Raw genomic sequence first — 25,122 nt, 5'->3', positions numbered from 1 at the left:
AACTGCACATATGGAGACAAGCTAAAGCTAGTGATGGTGATATTCTAAGCCACACGGTCGAAATTCTGACCATTGGATCTCATTACATATTGGTCTTGCCCCCTTCACATGCTCCTTTTGACGGCCATGATTAGTGGAACCATAAATGTATGCTCCTCGCAATATATCTTTTTTTTATTCCAAATTCCAATTCCCATATTTAAAATTATCCAAATTCAACTTTTCAAAATGATTTATAATTTTAAAATAACCTTTAGATCAAATATTTAGAATTTGAAGTTAAACAAAGATAATACGGAGTAATAATTTTGATTATTAAAATTTTAATTATAATCAAATTCCACATAATAATAATAATAATAATAATAATAATAATAATAATAATAATAACTATATTTTTAGTTTCTAGTTTGGAATTAAAACTACCCGGTTGAAAATTTGAACCCGTAACTTTGGTTCCTATATAATTTATAAACCAGAATCGAAATAGTCGGGATAATTATTTCGGTTAGGTTTGCAAAGTAGCTAGTTTAGTTCAAGCTGCAAACCTACGAATTCAAACCGGACTATGGTCATCTATGATTAATGGAGTAAATGTGAATACCCTATAATTAAAGGAATGAGTCAGATATTTCAATTAAAAAAAATGAAATTTTTTTCAATAAAATGTATTTGGATAAAGTTGAGTTAAACTGGATGATTAGTGCATGTACACACAGAGCGTACGGCTAAGATGGAATCCGACGTGATCATAAGATCCGGATTGAATTCACAGGTGGTGTGATGGGTATTGTCGAGACAACTGTGCAGAAGCAATATATAATTGTGGGCATGCATGTGATTCTTAGTTGTTACCTTAATTAAGTAGTGCGAAATCGCCCGGCATTTCTGATCAATATATAAACACCCATCATTAATACTTAATTAATTAATCAAACCTTAGCTTATAATTTTCCGAAGATATATGATCCCATATTTAATATGAGCTGCTCTAGGGGGCATCCATCTCTTTCACAAAACTGGAATGTTATTGGCCACTTCTTCCCTACCTCGATCTTCCCATCATCATCATCACATCCCCAGCAAATACTGCTTTCATTTCGATCTCTGTGTAGTAAAACCCACAACCTTAAAATTCTTCCTCGTCAGTACTAGGATTCTATTGTTGTTCTTATCCACTTCATCTTCAATTCAATTCTGGGCTACCCCCTAGTCTCAAGATTCTTCTAGCTACCTAGCTCTTCAAGGTATGAACCTAGCTAATCTCTGATTCTTCATTTCTATGCTGTACTTTTCATTCTAGCTTAATTGTGTTTCTTAAATGCAGACATCATAATTAAATTAGATTAGGAATATGATTTGCATAATAGGCTGCAGCCTGCAGGAACATCATATCATGATTCTGCCTAGTGTCATATCTTAATTGTTAAGTTTGAAGTTTAAAGGGGAATTGTTTGAAATGTGGGTTGACATTGACCTGGTGGAGAGGTGAAATATCTATCAAATGTTGCATCATCACAAGGCAGAAACTGTTATGATGACAGTGAAATTATTGTGCCATGCTCAGATATTTGATAATGGCATGTGTGGATTTAACCACCCTTTTTTGTAGCCCAAGGTCTATAAAGGGAGACATAAACTGAGGGAGGGTGAGGGGCTGCAAGTGCCAAGAAAAGGGTGCTGAGAAACCCAGAATTCTGCAGGTTTTTACTGCAATGGAAAAGGTTGTTAATCCATATGATAAGGAATCTATGAAGATGGCTATGTTAAAGCATGAGGAAACCTTCAGATACCAGGTACTGGGTTGTTGTCTGTTCATGGTTAATTTGTTTTTCTCAATTGCAGTGATTTTAACTGCTAAGGCTTGTTACCATTTAATTTGCATCCAGGTTTATGAGCTTCATCGTCTGTATCGAATCCAGAAGGGGCTAATGAAGAACATTGCAGAGCAGAAAAGGCAAGAAAGCCAGAAGGGTGCCAAGAAAGCTGCTATTACCAATTCAAATTCCAGCAAGGGGACTGCAGAAGAAGAGTGCATTGGGGAGTCTGGTGATCTGGGAATCGAAGACGACGAGAGCAAGCTGGAGCTGACATTAGGCCCATCGTGTTACAATAATCGCAGGAGGAAAGCAGCAGAGGCGGCTTCAGATTCTGCTCTCAGCTTTTCCTCTTCCTCCTCAGATTATTCTAGCCATGTAAGGAGGAGCAGTTCAGGGAAGGCTGCAGAGTCAAATCTTGGTGAAATCAAAAGCAGATCCAATGCTCCTCCTGCACAGCAGTTTACACAAGATCAGATGAAGAAGACCCACCCTCCTTGGCTTTTCCAGTTCTTGAGCCTAAACATGACTTGAAGTTGAAGTTTGAAAAACAGATGATCATAACATGCTAGACTAGCTTCTGTGATTGTTAATTGTGTGCAGTTTTTTCTTCTATCAGTAGAGCCTTTTTCACACTTGTCAATTCTCCATTTCTTTGCTTTACTAACACAGATTGGAGCCAAGAAAATGGCTCAGATTTCAGCAGATAAACACCACAATTGTCTATATCTGAAAATATCTACAGGGAATCTCATGAGTTGTCCCACATGTGAAGAGGGATCGAAACGCCCTAGCCCCTCTGACTCACAATTTACTACTCAAGAATTAACTGATTTTACAATCTTATATGTTTGTGTGCTAGCTAGTATTAGTTGGACTAAAGATTTTCAATGATTTTCCTCCAAGATTCCCTCTAATACCTGCGATCTCTCCAAAAAAAAATCAATCTTGCAAGAATTATTGTTCAACCCACATAATAGGAACAAACTGGGAGGAATCTGATGCAGACCCAAATTTTGTTTTAGTATTTTTTTTTTATCATGGAATGAGCAAAGCAAAACATTGTTTAGTTTTCCTCAACTAACATTTGATCCTGTTTAATGTTCATGCTCCACCTACCACGTGGAACCAGACGTGAATAGGAAAGCTCGAGGCTTCGAGATTGTCTCCCACCAAACGAACATCAGATTCCAAGTCCAAATAGAAAATGCTTCTGGGCAGCATAGTTTTTATATATCCTGATGTAATGTTTGGATTGAGTTGAATGCATCTGAATCTTCTATGGGGAAAGCTTTAAGAAACATCCATTATTTGAAAAGCATCATCATTTTTATATTATCTTCTTTAATGTCACGATTTGGCTGCAGAATTCAATTGAGGCCAATGAATGCTAGGCTGTCCCCAGATTCTGTTATGTTCTTTTGCCTAGGGAAAATTTTCTTGCTCTAAAACATTCACATCTCGATCCGTTAGAATAGTGAAAGGATAAAATAAAGTTGATGTGATTCACAAGGAGTCTATCATATTACGTGTAACTCAAATATTATCACTACCAAAGATAGATGATGTGTTATTACTTATTACTAATTGCCTAAAATTCAATTGAACTGCATTCAGATTCTCTCGCCCCTAGAAGCCCACAACTGACCCGTCATAATGGTAAAAAGTAAATCATGGTTGATGACCACAAGGAATCCTTACTACATGGTAACCATGGCTTTCATTTATTGTACCTACAAATCAATTGAGCTGCATAGCACAAATTTCAGTTCATTTTCTTAGAGCATCTACAACATAACTTTTTTTCACGATTTTTGAGGAAGAAAAATTATGGAGAGGTTTTTCTACAAATGGGAATGAAAATTTTTTCTCTTACAAAGCTAATATTTTATGGGACTCACACGAGTAGGACAAAAGAGAAGGTTCCGCATGCGTGTTGGCACTTAGGCGCCTAGACTGGCGCGTGCAGTACACGTGCCTTCTTCTGGGAAGAAGGCGTCGCAGCCTTCTTCCAGACCTTGAAGAAGGCATCATGCTGACATTCTTTCAGGTCTGGAAGATGGCCCTGACTGCCTTCTTCCAAATCTGGAAGAAGGCAGCGCCGCAGCGGCGACCTTCTTCCAAATGTGGAAGAAGGCCATGACGCCATTCTCAAGAAGAAGGTCACTATTCTTCGAAAAAAACGATGATTCAGAACGTCATGATGCCATCTTCCGAGAATAAACACCGATGATCAACAACCGACAACAAGATTATTTTTAAAATTTATTATTATTATTATTACTTATTTAATTAAAATAAAAATTTAATATAATCTACCTTTTCTAAAAATATGTGGATGCTACATTAGCCTGTCAAATAAACTTAAAAAATCAAATTAATAAATAATTTACAGGTTACCTGGAGATAACCTACAAAATAGTGTAACTGTAATTTTTTATTTATTTATTATTATTTTTTTTGTAACTTTGAAATTTTAATTGGAGGTTTTTTTGAAGTTGAAATGTTTAATTCTACATTTTTGAGTATAATAGGAGGACTTAACCCTTATCCCTATTATTTTTTTTTTTTACAAAGTGAGTATTAAGAAATAATTTTAGGAGGTAAAGTAGAAGAAAGTGAGGCGCGTTGATATCATCGCTTGTGGGACGGGAGGGTGATGAACAGTGAGAAGCGGGCTGGCGGCGGTGGCGTCACCGGAGAGATGCGGGCAGCTTTTTTTCCGTTTATCTCTCGTGTGTGCCATCATAGCTCTGCGTGCGCCGATTGCGGAACACCCTAACCTCCGCCGCATGCCGCCGTCTTGTGCCCAAAGTAAGCAATCGTCGACAACCGGCTTCCTTAACTTGTCGGAGGCAGGGATTGCGAAGAGAGCCATGTCGGAAGCTCGAGTGTACGCCGATGTCAACGTGCTTCGTCCTCGGGAGTACTGGGACTACGAGTCCTTCACTGTTCAGTGGGGGTAAGTATTCCACTTTCTGAAATGCAGCAATGAGGTTTTAGGCATAATGACATTTGATCAAGTTCTGATCTTGATAGATAGAAGGGGGAAATTCATATATTTTGCATACTTGAAAACGCATTGTAATCTTGAATGGCAAATCTTTAGCTGTTCTATTGTTAGGTTCCCTGTTCAACTGCTCTTTTGAGTGCAATTTATTATTATTATTATTATTATTATTATTATTATTATTATTATTATTATTATTATTATTTATTATTATTTTTTTTTTTGAGTTATGAGGGAGGATGTTCATTGATCCTAGAGCTAAACTAGCTTTAAGTTGTCCGGCTCAAACTAAGAAGTTAGAAGTTTAATAGGCCGCTCCTCTCATGGGAGTCGAACTTGTAACAATGTAGTTACTATGCTAACAACCTCACCAACTTGGCTGGGTTGCCCTCTTTGAGTGCAATTTCCTTCTTTGCAATCTTAGTTTATCATTAAAGGATTAAAAAAAGTGTTTCATTGCCTTGCTAAACTGAATGTGTTTTGTGGAACCAATTTCAGGCACAAAGGTAAGCATGTTCCTTCCTTACATATGATCCATTGGTAGTTAAGAACTTAAGATGTGGATTTGAAGACAAAGAATGATGGTTCTCATTACGCTTTCCATCCTCGTGTCTGTTTTTGACAGTACCAGGATTTGCATGTTAATGTTTGGTATTATTATTGCAGTAATGAGGATGACTACAAAATCATTCGAAAAGTTGGAAGAGGAAAGTACAGTGAAGTTTATGAGGGAATACGTGTTAGTAGCAACGAGAAGTGCATAATTAAGATTCTGAAGCCGGTTAAGAAGAAAAAGGTTGGGAAACTTCTTTATCTCTTGCCATTGCAGATAATATTTGCATGGGGAAGGTTAATGAAAGTTAATTCTTTGTGATTCATTTATAGAAATGGTAAAGGAAGAATGCTATTAATATTCTGGTTAAGAGCGTTCTCTTTTAGATGCACATTCTATTTTTGCCTTTTCAACATCTTCACAGTTCCATTGTTGCTTTTATAGAGCATTACGTGTTGTATCTAAAGAAACATTTCTTCTCTTTAAATTGAATATCGATTTGATCATGTGCATTGCATTATCTTTCTTTTCCTTTTCGCTTGAACTATGAAATGGTCCATGTGAAGTGTTGACACATGTTTACTTTCATAATCAATCACAGATAAAGAGAGAGATCAAAATATTGCAAAACCTCTATGGTGGGCCAAATATTGTCAAACTTCTCAACACTGTCAGGGATCAGCACTCAAAAACTCCAAGCTTGATATTTGAGTATGTGAAGAATACGGATTTCAAGGTTTTATACTCCACATTAACAGATTATGACATAAGTTACTACATATATGAGCTTCTTGAGGTAAGAATGTAGGATTAAATAGGTGCGTTTATTTTTCCCTTCTCTAAGATGATCTTAAGTTGACATTTGTAGAGGAAAAATGAAAATTTTAAATTCTTGATGAAACTGCAGGCGTTAGACTATTGTCATTCGCGTGGAATAATGCATAGAGATGTCAAGCCTCATAATGTTATGATAGACCATGAGTTGCGAAAGCTTCGCTTGATTGATTGGGGGCTTGCTGAATTTTACCACCCAGGAAAGAAATATAATGTACGTGTGGCTTCAAGGTACGAACTAACTCCTATGTGTAAAGGCAGGGCCTTGCAAAAGCCTACAATAATCTTTTACTTTATAACAGTTTGAACTGTAATGCATACTGAAATCATGATGAAAAAATACTATTGTTCAGGTACTTTAAGGGTCCTGAACTTCTGGTTGAGTTGCAAGACTATGACTATTCTTTGGATATGTGGAGCCTTGGCTGCATGTTTGCTGGAATGGTAAGCATTCATCTACTCGTGTTTGGTTATCCTGTTCTTTATTCATGTATAAACAGTCAAGACGCAAGACTGTCCTAGGCTGGGGACATCTTATGAGGATTAGAAAATGAGCTTGAATTTTAATTCTTTCTTGTTTTTTCTATTCTTTCCTCTTTTTTATATTATTCCTTCTGAGTCAATCTGGTTGATTTTGTTCTCTTCTCTATGAAGATCTTCCGCAATGAACCTTTCTTTAAAGGACGGGATAACCAAGACCAGCTTGTCAAAATTGCCAAGGTATCTTGAAGCTTAGAAGTTTGGGTTAGTAACTAATCTATGTTCAATAGTCAAAATGTTGGTGGTTGATGGATATTTTTATCGCGGTTTGTGAAACTGATCAAGTTAAAGGAAGAGACACGGTTAGTTTGGTGGCTGCTAATTTTATTTGGTATCTGATGGACTGAATACCTTGTTTTAAGGTTCTTGGGACAGACAAGTTGAATGCATATTTGCAGAAATATCATTTAGAGCTTGATCCTCAGCTTGTCGCTATGGTTGGGAGGTATAATTTTTGTCCTTTAACATGTTGAATGCCAAAAGCTGGCTTCTTCAGAACCATGGCTTTTTTCATTTGTATATTCTCAGGCACAGCAGAAAGCCCTGGTCCAAATTTATAAATGCAGATAATCAACATCTAGTATCGCCTGAGGTAATGTTTTCACCCAGATTAATAGCCGTTTTACTCTGGACCTTTTCCGACGACATTGAGGTGCACTTGCAGGCCATTGATTTTCTCGACAAACTTCTTCGATATGATCATCAGGATAGGCTCACAGCAAGAGAAGCAATGGTAATCCTGCTTGCTTATATGCATAGATAGTTGCTAACAGCATCACTTTGTTTCTTTAACCCTCAAACAATTTAACCTCAGTCTCTCACATAACTGCACTGTGTTTTAGGCTCACCCATATTTCTTGCTAGTGAGGGCTGCTGAAAATGGCAGAAAGCAGCCACATTCATGGTCTGAACTCTGAAGGAGAGACCCATACTGATATAATTTTCGCGCAATGGGGTGCAGAGTTGAGTTGTGTATGTCTCATTTTGTACAGTCTCCCACATCTCGCATGATGTAGGCATATTACCGAACCACGTAAATTTTGTTTCTTTATTTTGTTGTGCCATTGATATAATTCCCAGAGATGTACTGTTACCTAGATTGTTATGATACCATATCAAAACCCCAGTTTTGTTCGTAAATTTTGTTTTTATTGTGGCATTGATATTAATTCCCTTCCCAGAGATGTCCTGTTACCTAGACTGTTATGATACAATATCAAAACCAATTTTGTTTGATTTTAAAAATGGGAATTCTGTCATTTCTGTGGAACTTCTGTTACTGTACCAAAAAAAAAACAATAAAAAATGGAATATGAAATAAGACATCTGGATGAAAATATGTATATATATATTTGTCACTTAAACAACTTGGGAGTCTCATAAACAACCATGCAATGCACATTCAATAACTTGCTTGGACTGTCATAGTTGAAACAGGTGACAGATATTACCATATCTATAAATAGTTTATAACAACAGAAATATTTCACTTTTTGAGATGAGGAAAACAAGTAGAAACATCAGCCTTGGGGTGTTTCGCTTCAGCATGTTCCCTGCACTTCACCTCTGATGTTGTGCACATAAATGTCTGCATACACACTTTGCACTGCCACCATCCAAGCAAAGAGATTGATTAGCATAACACCCAAATTTACGTGTCCACTTTCAAGATAAGCAATTCACAATAAACGGGATTGACCAAAGATTTAAGCCCAAAAACGGGTGTCTTCTGTAAGACAGACTAGATCCAGAGTAAAAGAAGTAGATTATCAGGAATTCCATTCCCTTTGAAATGAATATAATTGAAGCCTAACATTCATAAGGAAAAATTCACTTGTAAAATCCACATTTCTGGCCCACTTTCATGATAAAATGGCAGCAAGACAAAATGACATGATTAGTCTCGAGTACCTAGAAGATATCTTTGATCAAAGTAGACAATGCATTTAACTATTCTTTAAATGTTCATCTACCAAATGTCATTGCAAACTTTGCAAAGAAGATAGCATTATGATGAGATTAGCAATGACAATGGAGATACTACCATACACCCATCATAAGCCAAGTTACGTAAAAGGAAAATCCAAGAAGCACCCCACAAGAGCGGTTTATTAGTCTTCTTAGTTTGAGCCGGTCAACATTTATGCAATGCATACACTCAGGTAGTGTCTCTGAGTTTTCCTCATCACTCAAAATGCAAGAAGCATAGGCTGATCTGCTACAGGACAGGATGTATGAAACAAGAGGCCACTCCCCATCCAGGGCAGACTAAAACAAGTCACATATTCGGGTATTGGTGCAAGATTGAAGGGTGGTAAGAATCTTATAAATGAAACACCTCAACAGTGGAGGATTTGTCCAAAGTTCAAGGTGGTAACTGGTAAGGATCTTATAAGTTAAACAACTTTTTAAAATTTTTTTTTTTTTTGAAAAGTTAAACAACTTAAACCATGGAGTAGAATGAGTTTCGCAGAATCTGAACATTTTCCTTATGCACAAGCTAGCAAAGTTAATTATAGAAATTTAACTCAAAGCTATCCTTGATGCATTTCCTTTAATACTATATATATTTTTTACTCTAGGGAAATGGCAGAAGGCTGCTTACCCTACTGAATTCAGACATATGTAACAAATAAAAAATTGAAAACCAAACCTGAATCAGAAACCCCCTTTCCATCTAACTGATCTAAGATCATATAGTGTAAAACACACAACAATTAATCCAATAATAACTTCAGGAGCAAAGGAGTACCTGGATATTCATGGCCTTCTTGTTGCTTTCCAGCTGACTTCCTGCACAATTCGGCTGTAAGTAAACAACTTTAAGCGAAAATTAACTTCAACTATAGACGCGCAAAACGGGATTTAAAAAAAAAAAAAACTTTTTGTTTGGAATAAAAATACAGAAAATCAAACAAACTCGTCACCGTTGAATTGTGGAAGGCAGATACGTATAATTGAGGGGATGGGGAGAAACTGGAACATTAATTATTGTTATTCGATGAGCAGAAAACAATGAATCACCTTTCCCGGCTGCTTTCATCTTCTCGAGATTCTTCTCGCGAGCCATCTTAGATTTCTGAGCGTTTCCGCCGCCCATGGTTGCGTTGGCCTGAGACCCTAATGATATGAAATATGATTCTCTCCTCTTCCCGACCTTCGGAACGGGGAAGCAAAAACCTATATTTTTATTATTTTATATACCAATTAACACTTGCGTATTGCCCTTAATTACGTAACTTTGCAGTTCCTATACGAGGACCTTATTGTAAATTCTCCACCAACGAGCTACGCGCCTGCGCTGTTTTTTATTATTCTTTTTTGGTATATTTTTATTTTTATTTGGAGAAAAACCCATTTTTGTCCGCTGCTTGATTTGGTCTATCATATATTCATATTTACTACTATGTGACTTGTAGTCTACTGGTATCAAATTGCTCTCCTAAGTGGGAGATGATGGGTTTAAACATTGGTTGAGACAAGTAGTGTATATATATAGGGTATCCCTTTTCTTATAATAAAAAAAAAATATATTCATATCTACTTCTACTTATCCTTAATTTAATAAGTCAAAATTAAAAAATATTGAATAAATGATTCATATTATTTTAATTTTAATATTTTTTATTATTTTTTTAATTTACCATCTATTATATCATTTTCGTCCTTGTAAATATTAGTAACGGTATATTCCGTTAATTATTTATTATTCTTAACTTATTGACTTCCATAAAGAACGTCTTAGGTTCGAACCACATCTCAATCAGAGACTATTAATATGGTATAGTGTATTAAAAATACAATATAAAATTTAACATGAACTTCGATCAATTAATTAGCCATACTATATACATAGCATTCAATTTTGAGCATCAAAGATTACAAATAAAGAACCGTGAAAATCATTTTCTTGCACTTAAAAAAAAAACAAATCTAGGTTAAGTTTTTTTTTTTTTTTCCTTTTTTCGTTTAATTAATCTTCTTTTGATTATTTAAAACAAGACTCAATATTTTAATTATGTTTTTGCATTATTGATAATGATTTAGGTCATTATATTATTAATATTTTTTTATCTTGTATTTTTAGAATATACAATTGTACATTACTTAACAAATATTATATTATCATTTTTATTCGACAAAATTGTTCTTACATCATTAAAGTTCCCCACGCGCACACATATACAAATGGTAAGGATAAAGTGAGCTAGGATGATATCTGTATTTTATAATATACAACCATTAGATTGCGAATTTAGATGGCTGAGATTGCACAAATGGTTAAATTAAAAAAAAAAAAAACCAAATAAAAGTTAAAACGGCTAAGCTTAATTGCACTACGGGTAAATATGTAAATAACTAAATATGATGGGATTGTGTAGTTGGAAAAAATAGCTTAAAATGGCATAAAATGACATGTTAAGTGGCTATTTTGTGGTACAATTATCAGTGGGGTCCACTTCCGATTTGGGTCGGGTCAAAGTGGATTCGGGTTCTTCGTAGTGAGACGAAGAGATTGATATATTGTACGCTCAAAACGGATAATGGGTGAATGAGATATTGATTCTCAAAGTAGACCCATTTGAGTTAGAAAATGAAGGGAAAAAGTGAGCTTTTGTCCTACATTGGTTTGGAAAGAGGATTTGCCCCCCTTATATACAAGAGCTCTTTTGGAGCTTGTAGAATTGTATAGCATAGAGGCTCTCTCTCTCGCGCGCGCGTGGGGGGGGGGGGGGGGGGGCAAATCAAATTCCAACTAACGAGATTGAAGAGGCTTGATTCAAGCCCGAGCTCGTGTGCGCCGGCACCTGCGGGCTAACCGATATAGTCACTTGGTTCGGCCGAAACCGAGAGCAGCACGAGAGGTTGTGGTGCACCGAGAACACAACTCTCGTGCAATGGTGAACACTGTTAGTCTATGGTTTTATTATTATTATTAATATTGTTATTATCTGATGTATTGTAGATTAGTCCTAGTCTATTGGCTATTAGTTAGTTCTCTCTCCTGAGAGTATTAATTGTAATCTGATTCTGTTAGTCAATCAATCATCACTTTCCATATTCATTTGGTATCAGTTAGCCAGGCAAATCTCACGCAAATTTTTTTTTCCGTCGACAATGTCGAGTAGCTCTGAGCGTACCGTGACCACCATCTCCTCCCCAAATAATTATTCCAACACCCTAACGAGCGCACATCACTTCGTGTCGCTCAAGCTCACGCATCGGAACTACTTGTACTGGCAGACTCAGGTGATCCCGTTTCTCCGGGGTCAAGGATTATTAAGCTTTGTAGATGGTACGCGATCACAGCCATCACCGTTCCTAGAAGTTCCCGCCGGTGACAACTCCAGCGACACCATCTCCACCACGGAGAATCCGGCCTATGCTGCTTGGGTGCAACAAGATGCATCCATTCTCTCGCTTTTGATCTCCTCCCTGTCTGAGGAGGTGATGTATCTAGCTCTTAGACAAACCACCGCTCGTGGTGTCTGGACGGTAGCAGAGACGGCTTTGGGATCATCCACGCAGGTTCGTTGTCTCAATCTGCTTGGGCAGATCCAATCCCTTCGCCAAGGAGACAGCTCCACCTCAGAATATCTAGGCAGGGCGCAGCATCTTGTTCAAGACCTCACACTTGCCGGGAGGACTCTCACGCCGTCGGAGCAGAATTTGTATGTCTTCCAAGGATTAAGGCCGGAGTTCAGGTCGATGGCCTCTGCGTTGGCGATCAACAGCACGCCTGTATCCATTCCGCAATTGGCGGATTTTCTCCAGGCCCAACAATTCATCCACGAGGATGATTTCCCGAAACACACACCGGCAGCAGCGACCGGACCTCTCTCAGCGATGTATGCCGGTCGTGGTCGTCGTCAGCATGGAGATGGCAGTCGGCAGTCGCGTGGTGGTGGAGGACGCGACAACCAGCGTGGCGGCAGAGGAGGCCGTGGCTGGTCAGGCGGGGTGCGCTGCCAGATATGCAGCAAGCAGGGACACTCCGCCGCGTTTTGTTACCGGCGGTACTCCGAACCGCCGCCGTCTGCCCATGTAGCAGTCGTAGGTGGTGGATCAGCGCCGGCGTCCTCGCCCTCGGTGACAACCTGGCTGCCGGACACGGGAGCTTCAATGCATGTTACCCCCGATTCCAGCATGCTCACGCAATCCGAGGAGTATCACGGTGACGACGTTTTGCGAGTGGGCGATGGCACAGGTTTGGCCATCTCGCGTGTGGGTCATGCAGCAATTCCGTCTGTTAATAAAGCTTTAAAAGTGTCTAATATTTTACATGTCCCTGAACTGTCTGCGTCGTTATTATCTGTTAGCCGTTTTACTAGAGATAATAACTGCTATTTTGAGTTTCACCCCACGTTTTTTGTTGTGAAGGACTGCATCACTCAGACGGTCTTGCTTAAAGGGCCAAGCTCGGGGGGCTTGTATTCGCTGTCAGTTCCTAGTGCACATTATGCGTTTGTTTCGGCTCGTGCCACTTCCATGGTCTGGCATTAGCGTCTCGGTCACCCACACAGTCAAGCGCTTCATCGTGTTTTGCGAGAATGCCCCGTTGAGTCAAATAAAGTTGCTGTTCCCAAATTATGTTCTCCGTGTCAACTTGGCAAAGCTGCCCGATTTCCTTTAGATAGGGTAGTCAAGTCAAGTAATAATGTACTCGATTTAATTTTCACTGATATATGGGGCCCCGCGCCAGTTATTTCTGCAGATGGCTCCCGTTATTTTGTACTATTCGTAGATGATAACACCCGATACTGTTGGTATTATCCTCTACGTCTTAAAACCGACATATATAAAATCTTTGACGTTTTTCGGGCGACGGTAGAACGCACTTTTTCGTGTTCTATCAAGTCCATTCAGTCCGACTTGGGAGGGGAATACCAAAAATTACACAAACTTTTCTCCAAATTAGGGATTGTCCACAGACAATCGTGCGCCTAAACACACGAGCAAAATGGCCGTGTGGAACACCGGCATCGGCATATTGTTGAGACCGGCTTGGCTCTAATGGCACAAGCGTCTGTCCCACAACGTTATTGGGATCACGCGTTTGAAACAGCCACCTTCCTAATCAATCGACTCCCGTCTGCTCCACTCCAGTTTGATACACTGTATTATCGCCTTTACAAGGCCCCTCCCATGTACACACATCTACGTGTGTTTGGGTGCCTTTGTTTTTCCTATCTCCGTCCATATAATCGCCATAAAATCGAGTATCGGTCAAGTCCCTGTGTCTTCTTAGGTTTCCACCGTCCTTTAGGGTTTACCGCTGCATGAGCCTAAACACCGGGAAAACCTATACTTGTCGTCACGTCCGCTTTGACGAATCCGTTTTTCCTTTTGCAGAAACTAGTCCCGAAATTCGGGAAGTGCCGCCTGACATCCAAAATGTACCATGGGGCTCCAGTCCCGTTCTCCAAAATGGTAGTGGTACCATATCAGCATCACCAAGTATACCAACACCTCTTGTTCCTCGTGCACCGGATCGTGCAACAAGGAAAAGGGGTCCACGGGCCCGGCCCCTGGAACGGGCCCACGTCATGCGGCTACGGCGTATGACTAAAGAGACTGGAGAACAACTGCATGCACTCACAGCTTCAACTACGGACCCTACTTGCTACTCCCAAGCAGTTGGGCATCCACAGTGGCGAGACGCTATGGACCAAGAGTTCAATGCGTTACTTCATAATAACACGTGGCAGCTGGTTCCTGCTACACCGAATATGAACATTGTGGGGTGCAAATGGGTGTTTCGCACTAAGCGCAAAGCTGATGATTCAGTTGAGCGCTACAAGGCAAGACTGGTGGCCAAGGGTTTTAACCAGGTTGCAGGCGAAGTCTTTTTTGAGACATTTAGCCCTGTGGTCAAACCGACCACAGTTCGGATATTAGTGTCGTTTGCCATATCACGCGGGTGGACACTCTGTCAGCTGGATGTTCACAACGCCTTCTTGAATGGACACTTGTCAGAAACTGTCTACATGCGCCAGCCACCAGGGTATGAGGACCCCGATCATCCCGATCATGTCTGCCACTTGCAACGTTCCTTATATGGGCTTAAACAGGCCCCTCGGGGCTGGTTTCACCGTCTGCATGATTTCTTACTTGTAACAGGGTTTATTGCCTCCAAAACAGATGTATCTCTGTTTCATTATTCGGCTACAGATTCCCGTGTCTTTCTGCTTGTGTATGTAGATGACATCATCATGCTCGGAAATGATGCTGTCTTAGTTGAATCCCTACTAAAGCGATTAGCTACGACGTTTAAAATCCGGGATCTCGGGGCACCAACATTCTTTCTTGGCATAGAAACCATCACAGTTCCAGATGGTATGATTCTCACACAACGGCGGTACATGCGAGACATTCTGCAACGAGCAGGCATGACTGACTGCAAGCCGCTAGCCACACCAACGTCCATTACTCAACCAGTGAGCCAGTCCGTTGAGCTTTTTGATAATCCCACACAGTACAGGCGGCTAGCGGGGGCACTTCAGTATCTTTCCATCACTCGACCGGATATATCCTATGCGGTCAACCGACTGTGTCAATTTATGCACAGTCCCACACAGGAGCATTGTGGTTTACTTAAGCGAGTTCTCTGCTATATAAAGGGGACTCTAGACTATGGGTTTCGCATCTCACCATCCAGGATCGCGGAAATACATGCCTACTCGGATTCTGACTGGGCCGGGTGTCCAGTGGATCGTAAGTCTACTAGTGGTTATGCTGTTTTCATAGGTACCAATCTTGTCTCATGGGTCTCTAGGAAACAACGTACAGTGGCTCGTTCGTCAACTGAAGCCGAATATAAAGGCTTACCAGACGTTTGTGCAGAGGTTACATGGGTTCTATCTTTACTTCGTGAGTTGGGCCTCGACTCTGCAACGCCACCGACTCTTTGGTGCGACAATCTTGGAGCGACATACTTATGCGCCAACCCAGTCTTTCATGCGCGCACTAAGCATGTCGAGGTAGACTATCACTTTGTCCGAGACAAAGTTTCGTCTGGCGAGTTCCGGGTTCACTACGTCTCCACCAAGGACCAGCTTGCTGATATTTTTACAAAACCGCTACCAGCTGCACGTTTTGGTGTTCTTCGTTCCAAGCTCAATGTGGTGAATCACCCACCTTACGCTTGAGGGGGAGTGTTAGTCTATGGTTTTATTATTATTATTAATATTTTTATTATCTGATGTATTCTAGATTAGTCCTAGTCTATTGGCTATTAGTTAGTTCTCTTTCCTGAGAGTATTAATTGTAATCTGATTCTGTTAGTCAATCAATCATCACTTTCCATATTCATCGAGAGGTGCACTCTCGTGTTGCACCACAGCACGAGAAACACGAGAGATGCGCTCTCGGGTTGTACTCTCGTGTCCTGAACAGGTGCACCCCAACGGTCTGAAACCCAAAAGTTCAGCTTGTTGTGCAGATTAAACTCATCTGTTAACGAAATTAATACTGTTTAATTCCAATTTTAAATCTGAGTTTAATCCTAAATCTTAGTTTAATCCTAGTTAGTGGGTGGCTGTTATAGGTGTTACATAATTGGTTTTAATACCAATTAATGGCCATGTTGATTGCTATCCCTCCAACAGTCCTATATAAAGAGAGGTAGGGCAGAAACATTTTACACAGAACAGAAATCAAAGGAATTCCAGTACACTTTAGCTTCAAAACTTCTGCTTCTACTCTCTTCTTTAGCCAACCAGTGTTCTTGCTCTTGCTTTGTTTGTCGGGTTCTTTGTTTAGGTGCTTAAACAAAGAATCGTAGCACGTTTTATCCTGGGAAACCTAGGCTACAACGCTCCTAGCACTTGTGGGAGGTAGCAAATAAGGTTTTAAGGAAAAGAACTTTGTGTTCAAACTCGTGCTAACCTATACCCAAAGTTTCCACCTTTTCCTTCCCAGTTTTTCCGATAAAATATTAATCTTTCCGTACGATTATTATTTTGGGATTTTTCCACCTTATTACCCAACAATCTTAAAACCTTATACTCGTTTCCCATTGGTTGATATCTCTAATTTCCTAGAAGAAATGGAGAACCTTGGTGTACCTATCGTTAATCCAGGGGAGGAGAATGTTGTTGAGAACAACAATAGTGGGAATGGCAACAATGTTGCTAATTCCCAAGCTACACCAGTGAACGTTGGTTCACAAGATGGTGGGAGCACTGAGGGATATATTCCTATGACTCGGGTACCTTCGGTACCGAGTGGTTCGGCCGAAAGACCGAAGAAGTTCACCGGTAGTGGATCGAACTACAAGAGGTGTTAACAAAAGATGTTGTTCTACCTGGCAACTCTCGGCTTGGCGAGATTCTTGACCGAGAAGGTTCCCGAACTAAGGGAAGAGGATGCCCAATCCGTGATGGCAGTTGGCTATTGGAAGGATTCGGACTTCCTATGCCGAAACTACATCCTGAACGGACTATGTGATGCGTTGTACGATGTATATCGCAAGATTGACACAACAAAAAGCACTGTGGGAAGCCTTGGATCATAAATACCGAAGTGAGGATGCCGACGCAAAGAAATTTGTGGTTGGCCGATTCCTTGACTTCAAAATGGTTGATTCCAAGACCGTGCTAAGTCAGGTAGAAGATTTACAACTAATCTTTGACGAAATCCGTGACGAGGGCATGACGTTGAGTGAAGCCTTCCTAGTGGGATCTGTTATCCACTTGCTGCCTCCAGGGTGGAAGGACTTCAAGAACTACCTTAAGCATAAGAGAAAGGAAATGAACCTGGAGGACCTGATCCAGCGACTCAGAATTGAGGAGGGGAACATGACGAATGATGAGAGAAATCTTGTCACTGTTGGCGCTATGGCCAATGTTGTGGAGCATGCTAAAAGCTCTAAGAAGAACAAGAAGGATAAGCGAAAGCTAGGTCCAAGTGGAGGCATTACCAAGAACAAGTTTCATGGAAAATGCTTCAATTGTGGCAAGTTTGGCCACAAGTATTCTGAATGTAAAGTTCCAAAGAAGAAGAACAAGCATTCTGAAGCCAACATGGTTGAAGAAAGCAGTCAGAAGGAGGTCGAGATTAGCCTTTCGGCTATGGTGACCGAGGTGAACCTCGTGGACTCTAAGCCACGAGAGTGGTTCATCGATATTGGTGCAACAAGGCATTTGTGTTGCAACCGAGAGATGTTCAACACCTTTGAGACCGTTGAGGGCGAGAAAGTTTGGATGGGAAACTCTGCTCAGTTTGCTGTGGAAGGCGTGGGCAAGGTGGTTCTGAAGATGACTTCCGGGAAGGAACTGACGTTGAACAACGTGCTGTATGTTCCAGAGCTGAGGAAGAATTTGGTGTCTGGCTCACTGTTGAACAAGTAGGGCTTTCGCATGGTGTTCGAGTCAGACAAGGTTGTTGTGTCTAAGTTAGGAATGTTTGTAGGCAAACATTATGTAACTGATGAGCTTTTTAAGCTCAATGTAATGCCTATTATCATGAATAAGAGCAAAGTTACTTCTGTTTACTTGCTTGAGTCTTCCGATTTGTGGCATGGTAGACTAGGTCATGTTAATTTTAATTCTATGCGTAGATTAATTAACACGAACCATATTCCTAATTTTCAAATTAACACAAATAACAAGTGTGAAATTTGTGTTGAGGCAAAACTAACGAAAGTACCTTTCAAATCGGTTGAAAGGGAAACTTGTAACACCCCAGATTTTCAAGACATTTTAAGCTTATATAATAAAGGTAATATCTCATTACATCCCAAAGTATATCATAAGTGTACGGGGTGCTATGCCACACCTGGGCTAGAGAACCCAGGTGCACAGGCTGTCTAACTAATATCCATTGAAATACAATGCATAATATGGCACGCAGGCCGAAAGGGAAGCTAATCTACTTCTATGCTCTAGTTCTAGCGCGCTCCAGTGCTCTAGTCCTCTGTGCCTGAAAGCCAAATATATCTGTTCAGCGAGAGATGCTGGTAACCCACTCCAACGTGTTGAAATACAATACATATAGAGATATATATAGATATACGAAAACCATTTTGAGCATGAAGATATATCCTACGGACTCTAGCTTTAAAAACCGGGAATGACTCGACAGATAAGGCCAGACACAAGCAACAGTTATAACGAGCATATGCAGTTCACAATAGGTAAGGCAGATGAGGCAAAGCATAAACAATGATCATAACCCAACATGAACAATCCCCAATATAAATCCCATAGTCACATCCCCCAAGACACTCGTAATCACAACTCGTCCATGTCACAACACATACACATTTTGTTGGCGCCACAGGACCAATCGCATGCCCATACATGAGGGTCAGCGCATATAGCTCTGACACGGCCCCGCAGCACCCTGCCCCGTATCGCAACACGGAGGGGTCGATCGCAACCGACCGATGAACCGCAGCTCATCATAGTGTTTGATCGCAACCAAACAGTGGACCGCAGCCCAAGAGAATGTCATCTGACCGCAGCCAGGAAAAAGGACGAACCGCAGCTCGTGTAGAAACGTTTGATCGCAACCAAACAGTGGACCGCAGCCCAAGAGTATCAATCTGACCGCAGCCAGCTTCTGAACCGCAGCTCAGGATAACCAATCCGATCGCAACCGAATTGGGGTAACACACACACACATAACACATAGCAAGCACATGCAACCCACATTACACATTGGGAAGGGGGAGAAAGCGTATAACAAAACCTATGCGTGATCCATCACATACTAAGAATAGTCCTAAGGGTTCATACTTCTTCCACCTAGGTCAACGGGATACCAATTCAACTAGCATGCAATATAATAGACTCATAAACCTACGAACGGTACCCGAAATATCAAACTAGACATAGGCACGATAAACGGAGTCCGTTGGGACACCACGGGGAACGGGGGAACATCAAACGGGGAAGCCGGGATCCCGAGGTGGGATAATTTCCAGCGGGTAGCCGGTGGGTGGGGGCCACCCGCTGGCTGCCCGCCGGACTTTACTGTTCCGGGCAGCTGCCCGCCCGCCGGCTACCCGCTGCCGGGCGGTGTTTCTCGGCCGTGGGTAGGTGGCGGGTCCCCTACCCCCCCACCTACCCCCACTGACTCTTTTCACGCACTTTACGCCCCGGGAACCGTTGTGGAACCCGAAACCATGCTTAGACACTTTACAACGCAATTAACGACAACACGTAGACAATTAACGAATCAAATACAAGAAACGAACGGCACATAACCTATCATGCTTTTCTAAATATAATCAACACCCAAACATGCGATTTCCCCACCCGATAATCCAAGAGTAAGATCATACGATACAACCTAGGGTTCTAATCACTTTTATATCAACAAGAATACGGTTCGTCTTCTAATTGCAAGATTCGGTAAGAATAACACATAAACATCAAGAGCATCACACAATTATCAAGAACAACACATAATCACCAAGAACTCCATATAATCATCAAGAATCTCCCAATATCAAGATTATCAAGATCCCCCATGGGATCATCACATCAATTACCAATAATAATCATCATAACTTGCCAATACACAATAATATGGGGAAACCCTAAGGGGGAATTATAACTATGAAAATAGGTTTTGTTGAGACATGGGTTACCTCTTAGCCTTAATTAATTCCTTGGCTATGAAGGATCTTTCTTTAAGCTTCCTTGCTTTCTTGATTTCTCCTAAGGGGATTCTTGGAGCTCTTTTGGGGTGGTGGGGCGTTATTCTTGTGGGAAGTTCTAGGTGCCTCCTAAGTCCCCTATTTATATATTTAGGAGTCCTAATTAGGAACTAATATTATAGGCTCGCTAATTCTATTCCTTTTGGAACTAAGGATTGGGTTTAGGGGTTGGGTTTATATATGAGGGCCCATGGACTATGGTGGGCCTTTTTCCCTAATTAATCATTATAATTTATTCCTTCTCTTGGGCTATTGATTAATTAATTAAATGGTTTTAGGGGTCGTAACACGAGGTGTTACAAAACTGAACCACTAGAATTAATCCATAGTGATTTGTGCGATTTTAGATCGATACAAACGAAATGTGGTAATAAATATTTTATCACGTTTATCGACGATAGCACACGTTATTGCTATGTGTATTTGCTTAAAAGCAAAGACGAAGCCTTGGAAAAATTCATTCTTTATAAGAATGAAGTTGAAAACCAACTTAATCGTAAGATTAAGAAAGTTAGAAGCGATAGAGGTGGTGAGTACGAAGCACCTATTGGTGACTTCTGTGCGAGTGTAGGTATAATACACGAGCGTACGACACCTTACTCACCTCAATCGAACGATGTTGCCGAACGAAAGAATCGTACATTGAGAGATATGATGAATGCGATGCTTATAAGTTTGGGCCTACCTCAAATGCTTGGGGTGAGGATATTTTGACAAGTAATTACCTTTTAAATAAGGTACCTCGGAAGAAGCTCCATAAGACTCCTTATGAGCTGTGGAACGGTAGGAAACCTTCCTACCAGTACCTGAAAGTGTGGGGGTGTCTTGCTAAAGTCTTGGTGCCAACACCTAAGAAAGTAAAGATAGGTCCTAAGACAGTGGACTGTATCTTTATTGGCTATGCACATAACAATAGTGCTTATCAGTTCTTAGTACACGAATCCCTTAATCCGGACGAACATAAGAACACGATAATAGAATCAAGGAATGCATCTTTCTTTGAAAATGTATTTCCTTGTAGGTCCAACGAGAGACCGAGTACGTCAAAACGAACGTTTGACGAAGCTATGGATAATGATAGTGGGGAATCCGAGAGAGAACCCGAGCTCGAGCCGAGACGTAGTAAGCAGGCGAGAGTTGGAAAATCATTTGGTCCTGATTTTCTAACTTACTTGTTGGAGTATGATTCGAGTACTCTAACTTGTTTATTAGAAAATGAACCCGATTTTCTATCTTGTTTGATAGAGAATGAGCCTCGAACGTATGTAGAAGCCGTGATCTCTACGGAAGGACCAATGTGGAAAGACGTTATTAAAAGTGAAGTGGATTCTATTTTACAGAATCACACTTGGGAAGTTGTTGATCTTCTTCCGGGTAGTAAACCCTTAGGATCCAAGTGAGTCTTTAAAAGGATGATGAAACCGGATGGTTCCATCGAGAAGTATAAGGCTAGGCTTGTAATCAAGGGTTACAGGCAACGCGAGGCCTTGATTACTTCGACACGTATTCTCCCGTGACGAGAATAAACTCCATTAGAATGATACTTGCTATAGCCGCGTTGCGGAATTTGGAAGTTCATCAAATGGACGTTAAAACCGCTTTCCTAAATGGCGAATTAGATGAGGAAATCTATATGGAACAACCCGAAGGGTTCGTGGTTCCGGGCCAAGAAAGGAAAGTGTGTAAGTTGGTTAAATCGCTATATGGTTTGAAACAAGCGCCTAAGCAATGGCACGAGAAGTTTGACCATGCGATGTTGACTAATGGATTTAAAATAAACGAAAGTGACAACTGTGTCTACGTTAAGGAAACGATAGACGGCTATGTCATTCTTTGTTTATACGTAGATGATATGCTCATCGTTGGTAGTAATGATCGGATGATAAAGTCTACCAAAAACATGTTAAATGCGAGATTTGACATGAAAGATATGGGTTTGGCTGATTTAATCCTCGGGATTAGAATCATTAGAAGACCTGATGGTCTTGTGTTGAGCCAATCACATTATATTGATAAAATCCTTGAAAAATTTAACAAGGATAATCATCAAAGGACTAGGACGCCATTAGATCGAAGTGTTCATTTAACCAAGAACCACGGGGAGTGTATTTCTCAAGTAGAATATGCTTGGGTTATTGGTAGTTTGATGCATCTTATGAGCTGTACTAGGCCAGATATTGCCTTTGCGGTTAGTAAACTCAGTAGATATACGAGTAACCCCGGTGCCATGCACTGGACGGCAATAGTGAAGGTTCTGAGATACTTAAGGTATACTCGAGACCTTGGATTGCACTATGGGAGATATCCTGCTGTACCTGAAGGGTATAACGACGCTAGCTGGATATCCGATATTAAGGACTCCAAGTCCACGAGTGGCTACGTGTTTACACTAGCCGGTGCAGCCGTTGCATGGAAATCCTATAAACAGACCGTGATAGCTAGATCCACGATGGAATCTGAGCTGATAGCCTTGGACAAATGTTGTGAAGAGGCTGAATGGCTACACCATTTTTTAGAGGATATTCCTAATTGGGAAAGACCTGTACCTTCAATGTGTGTGCATCGTGATAGTCAAGCCGCAATTGGAAGAGTACAGAATCATATGTATAATGGTAAGTCTAGACATGTGCGTCATAGACATAATACCATTAGACAACTTCTCACAATTGGTGTTGTCTCGATTGACAACGTAAAGTCAAAAGACAATATAGCGGATCCGCTAACCAAAGGGTTATGTAGAATAGCTGTGGAGAAGTTGAGACGAGGAATGAGTCTAAAGCCCTTGGTATAAAGTTCTATAGTGGACACCCAACCTAGCTGGCACCTAGGTTCAATGGGACAACTAAATTATGGAACGGAGCGCGTCACTGTGGGGGTCTCGGATTCCCTACCACTCCTCGTTAGAAACAGTGGCTCCCGCACAAGGTTAGCATGTTAAATGCTTTAGTGATTCGAATGTCGGTTGACATGTGTGAGTATGCGGGATACTCAGAAAAGAATCACCTATGTGAGAGAGAAGTGACAGTCGCTTCAAAGGAGAATTAACGGGCACAATTCTTCACAAACTCTTGCAGAACTAGGAATGGTGACCCACGACCAAAATGGGCACAATCATGAGGACAAAGCATGGTTGGGAGGTTCCTGTGTGAGATATGTCATCGTCTACACAAACGACAGTCGGTTCAAAGACATCGTGTTCTATCGTACAGTCAGTAGAGTAAATGTATCTTCACGAGGGAAGGTTCAAAGGGTGTGACCCTACCTATCCTATGCAGGGATCGACCGTTGAACATAGTTGTTTCCGATTTCAAAATACCCCGAAAATCAATTTTTCATTCATGTGAGGGATTGTTGGAAAAAATCGCTTAAAATGGCATGTTCAGTGGCTATTTTGTGGTACAATTATCAGTGGGGTCCACTTCCGATTTGGGCCAGGTCAAAGTGGATTCGGGTTCTTCGCAGTTAGACGAAGAGATTGATATATTGTACGCTCAAAACGGATAATGGGTGAATGAAATATTGATTCTCAAAGTAGACCCATTTGAGTTGGAAAATGAAGGGAAAAAGTGAGCTTTTGTCCCACATTGGTTTGGAAAGAGGCTTTGCCCCCCTTATATACAAGAGCTCTTTTGGAACTTGTAGAATTATATAGCATAGAGGCTCTCTCGCGGGGGGGGGGGGGGGTGCAAATCAAATTCCAACTAGAAACGAGATCGAAGATGCTTGATTCAAGCCCGAGCTCGTGTGCGCCGGCACCTGCGGGCTAACTGATATAGTCACTCTCGTGTCCTGAACAGATGCACCCTAACGGTCTGAAACCCGCAAGTTCAGCCTGTTGTGCAGATTAAATTCATCTGTTAACGGAATTAATACTGTTTAATTCCAATTTAAACTCATATGTTAACGGAATTAATACTGTTTAATTCCAATTTTAAATCTGAGTTTAATCCTAGTTAGTGGGTTGCTGTTACAAGTGTTACACAATTGGTTTTAATACCAATTAATGACCATGTTGATTGCTATCCCTCTAACAGTCCTATATAAAGAGAGGTAGGGCAGAAGCATTTTACACAGAACAGAAATTAAAGGAATTTCAGTACACTTTAGCTTCAAAACTTCTGCTTCTACTCTCTTCTTTAGCCAACCAGTGTTCTTGTTCTTGCTTTGATTGCCGGGTTCTTTATTTAGGTGCTTAAACAAAGAATCCTAGCACGTTTTATCATGGGAAACCTAGGCTACAACACTCCTAGCACTTGTGGGAGGTAGCAAATAAGGTTTTAAGGAAAAGAACTTTGTGTTCAAACTCGTGCTAACCTATACCCAAAGTTTCCACCTTTTCCTTCCCAAATTTTCCCATATAATATTAATCTTTCCGTACGATTATTATTTTGGGATTTTTCCACCTTATTACCCAACATGTGTAAGCATCTTAGAAGGAAAATAGCGTGAAATCTAGCTGCATTACCAAAACCTCTTCTCGTTCGTGTGAAACCCATCTCATTAGACATTAGCAAAGTTTATTCCCCTTTGAGACCAATAGATTCCCTCCCCCCCCCCTCCCCTCTCAACGTAGTATTCGATCAGTCACTGTGTGGTCACCGTCTAAAGCAAATCCGGCACAATCCCCTGTCGTAGCCAACAGAGAGAGTCTTTTGCGGCGGCAAAGAAAATATGTATGTTTCTTAGCAATTTTTTTTATTAG

General features: G+C 40.7%; 4 protein-coding genes across 5 annotated transcripts; 3 read left to right on the top strand and 1 right to left on the bottom strand.

Moving 5' to 3' along the window:
- The first annotated feature begins 955 nt into the window (after positions 1 to 955).
- LOC109151863 lies at positions 956 to 2,528 on the top strand. Its single transcript, XM_019299466.1, has 3 exons — positions 956 to 1,247; positions 1,613 to 1,796; positions 1,890 to 2,528. The coding sequence occupies exons 2-3, from the start codon at positions 1,716 to 1,718 to the stop codon at positions 2,349 to 2,351; spliced, it is 543 nt and encodes a 180-aa protein (XP_019155011.1). The 5' UTR covers positions 956 to 1,247; positions 1,613 to 1,715; the 3' UTR covers positions 2,352 to 2,528.
- Positions 2,529 to 4,399: 1,871 nt separating this feature from the next.
- Positions 4,400 to 7,910, top strand: LOC109151913 (casein kinase II subunit alpha-2-like). 2 transcript variants are annotated; one of them, XM_019299519.1, is made up of 10 exons: positions 4,400 to 4,779; positions 5,494 to 5,623; positions 5,982 to 6,176; positions 6,288 to 6,445; positions 6,568 to 6,658; positions 6,869 to 6,934; positions 7,117 to 7,199; positions 7,283 to 7,346; positions 7,419 to 7,487; positions 7,597 to 7,910. In XM_019299519.1, exons 1-10 carry the CDS (start codon positions 4,610 to 4,612, stop codon positions 7,669 to 7,671), a joined length of 1,101 nt encoding a protein of 366 aa, XP_019155064.1. In that variant the 5' UTR covers positions 4,400 to 4,609; the 3' UTR covers positions 7,672 to 7,910. The 2 variants fall into 2 exon arrangements, with proteins under 2 accessions (XP_019155064.1, XP_019155065.1); XM_019299520.1 differs by lacking the exon at positions 6,869 to 6,934.
- Positions 7,911 to 8,081: 171 nt separating this feature from the next.
- LOC109151914 (uncharacterized protein At2g23090) lies at positions 8,082 to 9,936 on the bottom strand. Its single transcript, XM_019299521.1, has 3 exons — positions 9,779 to 9,936; positions 9,507 to 9,547; positions 8,082 to 8,360 (listed from the first exon to the last, which is right to left on the bottom strand). Exons 1-3 carry the CDS (start codon positions 9,852 to 9,854, stop codon positions 8,241 to 8,243), a joined length of 237 nt encoding a protein of 78 aa, XP_019155066.1. The 5' UTR covers positions 9,855 to 9,936; the 3' UTR covers positions 8,082 to 8,240.
- Positions 9,937 to 11,872: 1,936 nt separating this feature from the next.
- On the top strand, positions 11,873 to 13,258 carry LOC109151886. Its single transcript, XM_019299487.1, has one exon. It carries the CDS (start codon positions 11,873 to 11,875, stop codon positions 13,256 to 13,258), a length of 1,386 nt encoding a protein of 461 aa, XP_019155032.1.
- Positions 13,259 to 25,122: the final 11,864 nt, after the last annotated feature.

This window comes from Ipomoea nil, unplaced genomic scaffold, assembly GCF_001879475.1.
Source record: "Ipomoea nil cultivar Tokyo-kokei standard unplaced genomic scaffold, Asagao_1.1 scaffold2297, whole genome shotgun sequence".
Classification (NCBI taxonomy): domain Eukaryota; kingdom Viridiplantae; phylum Streptophyta; class Magnoliopsida; order Solanales; family Convolvulaceae; genus Ipomoea; species Ipomoea nil.
Note: the sequence above shows the minus strand (reverse complement) of the source record. Positions and strands in the feature narration are given on the sequence as shown.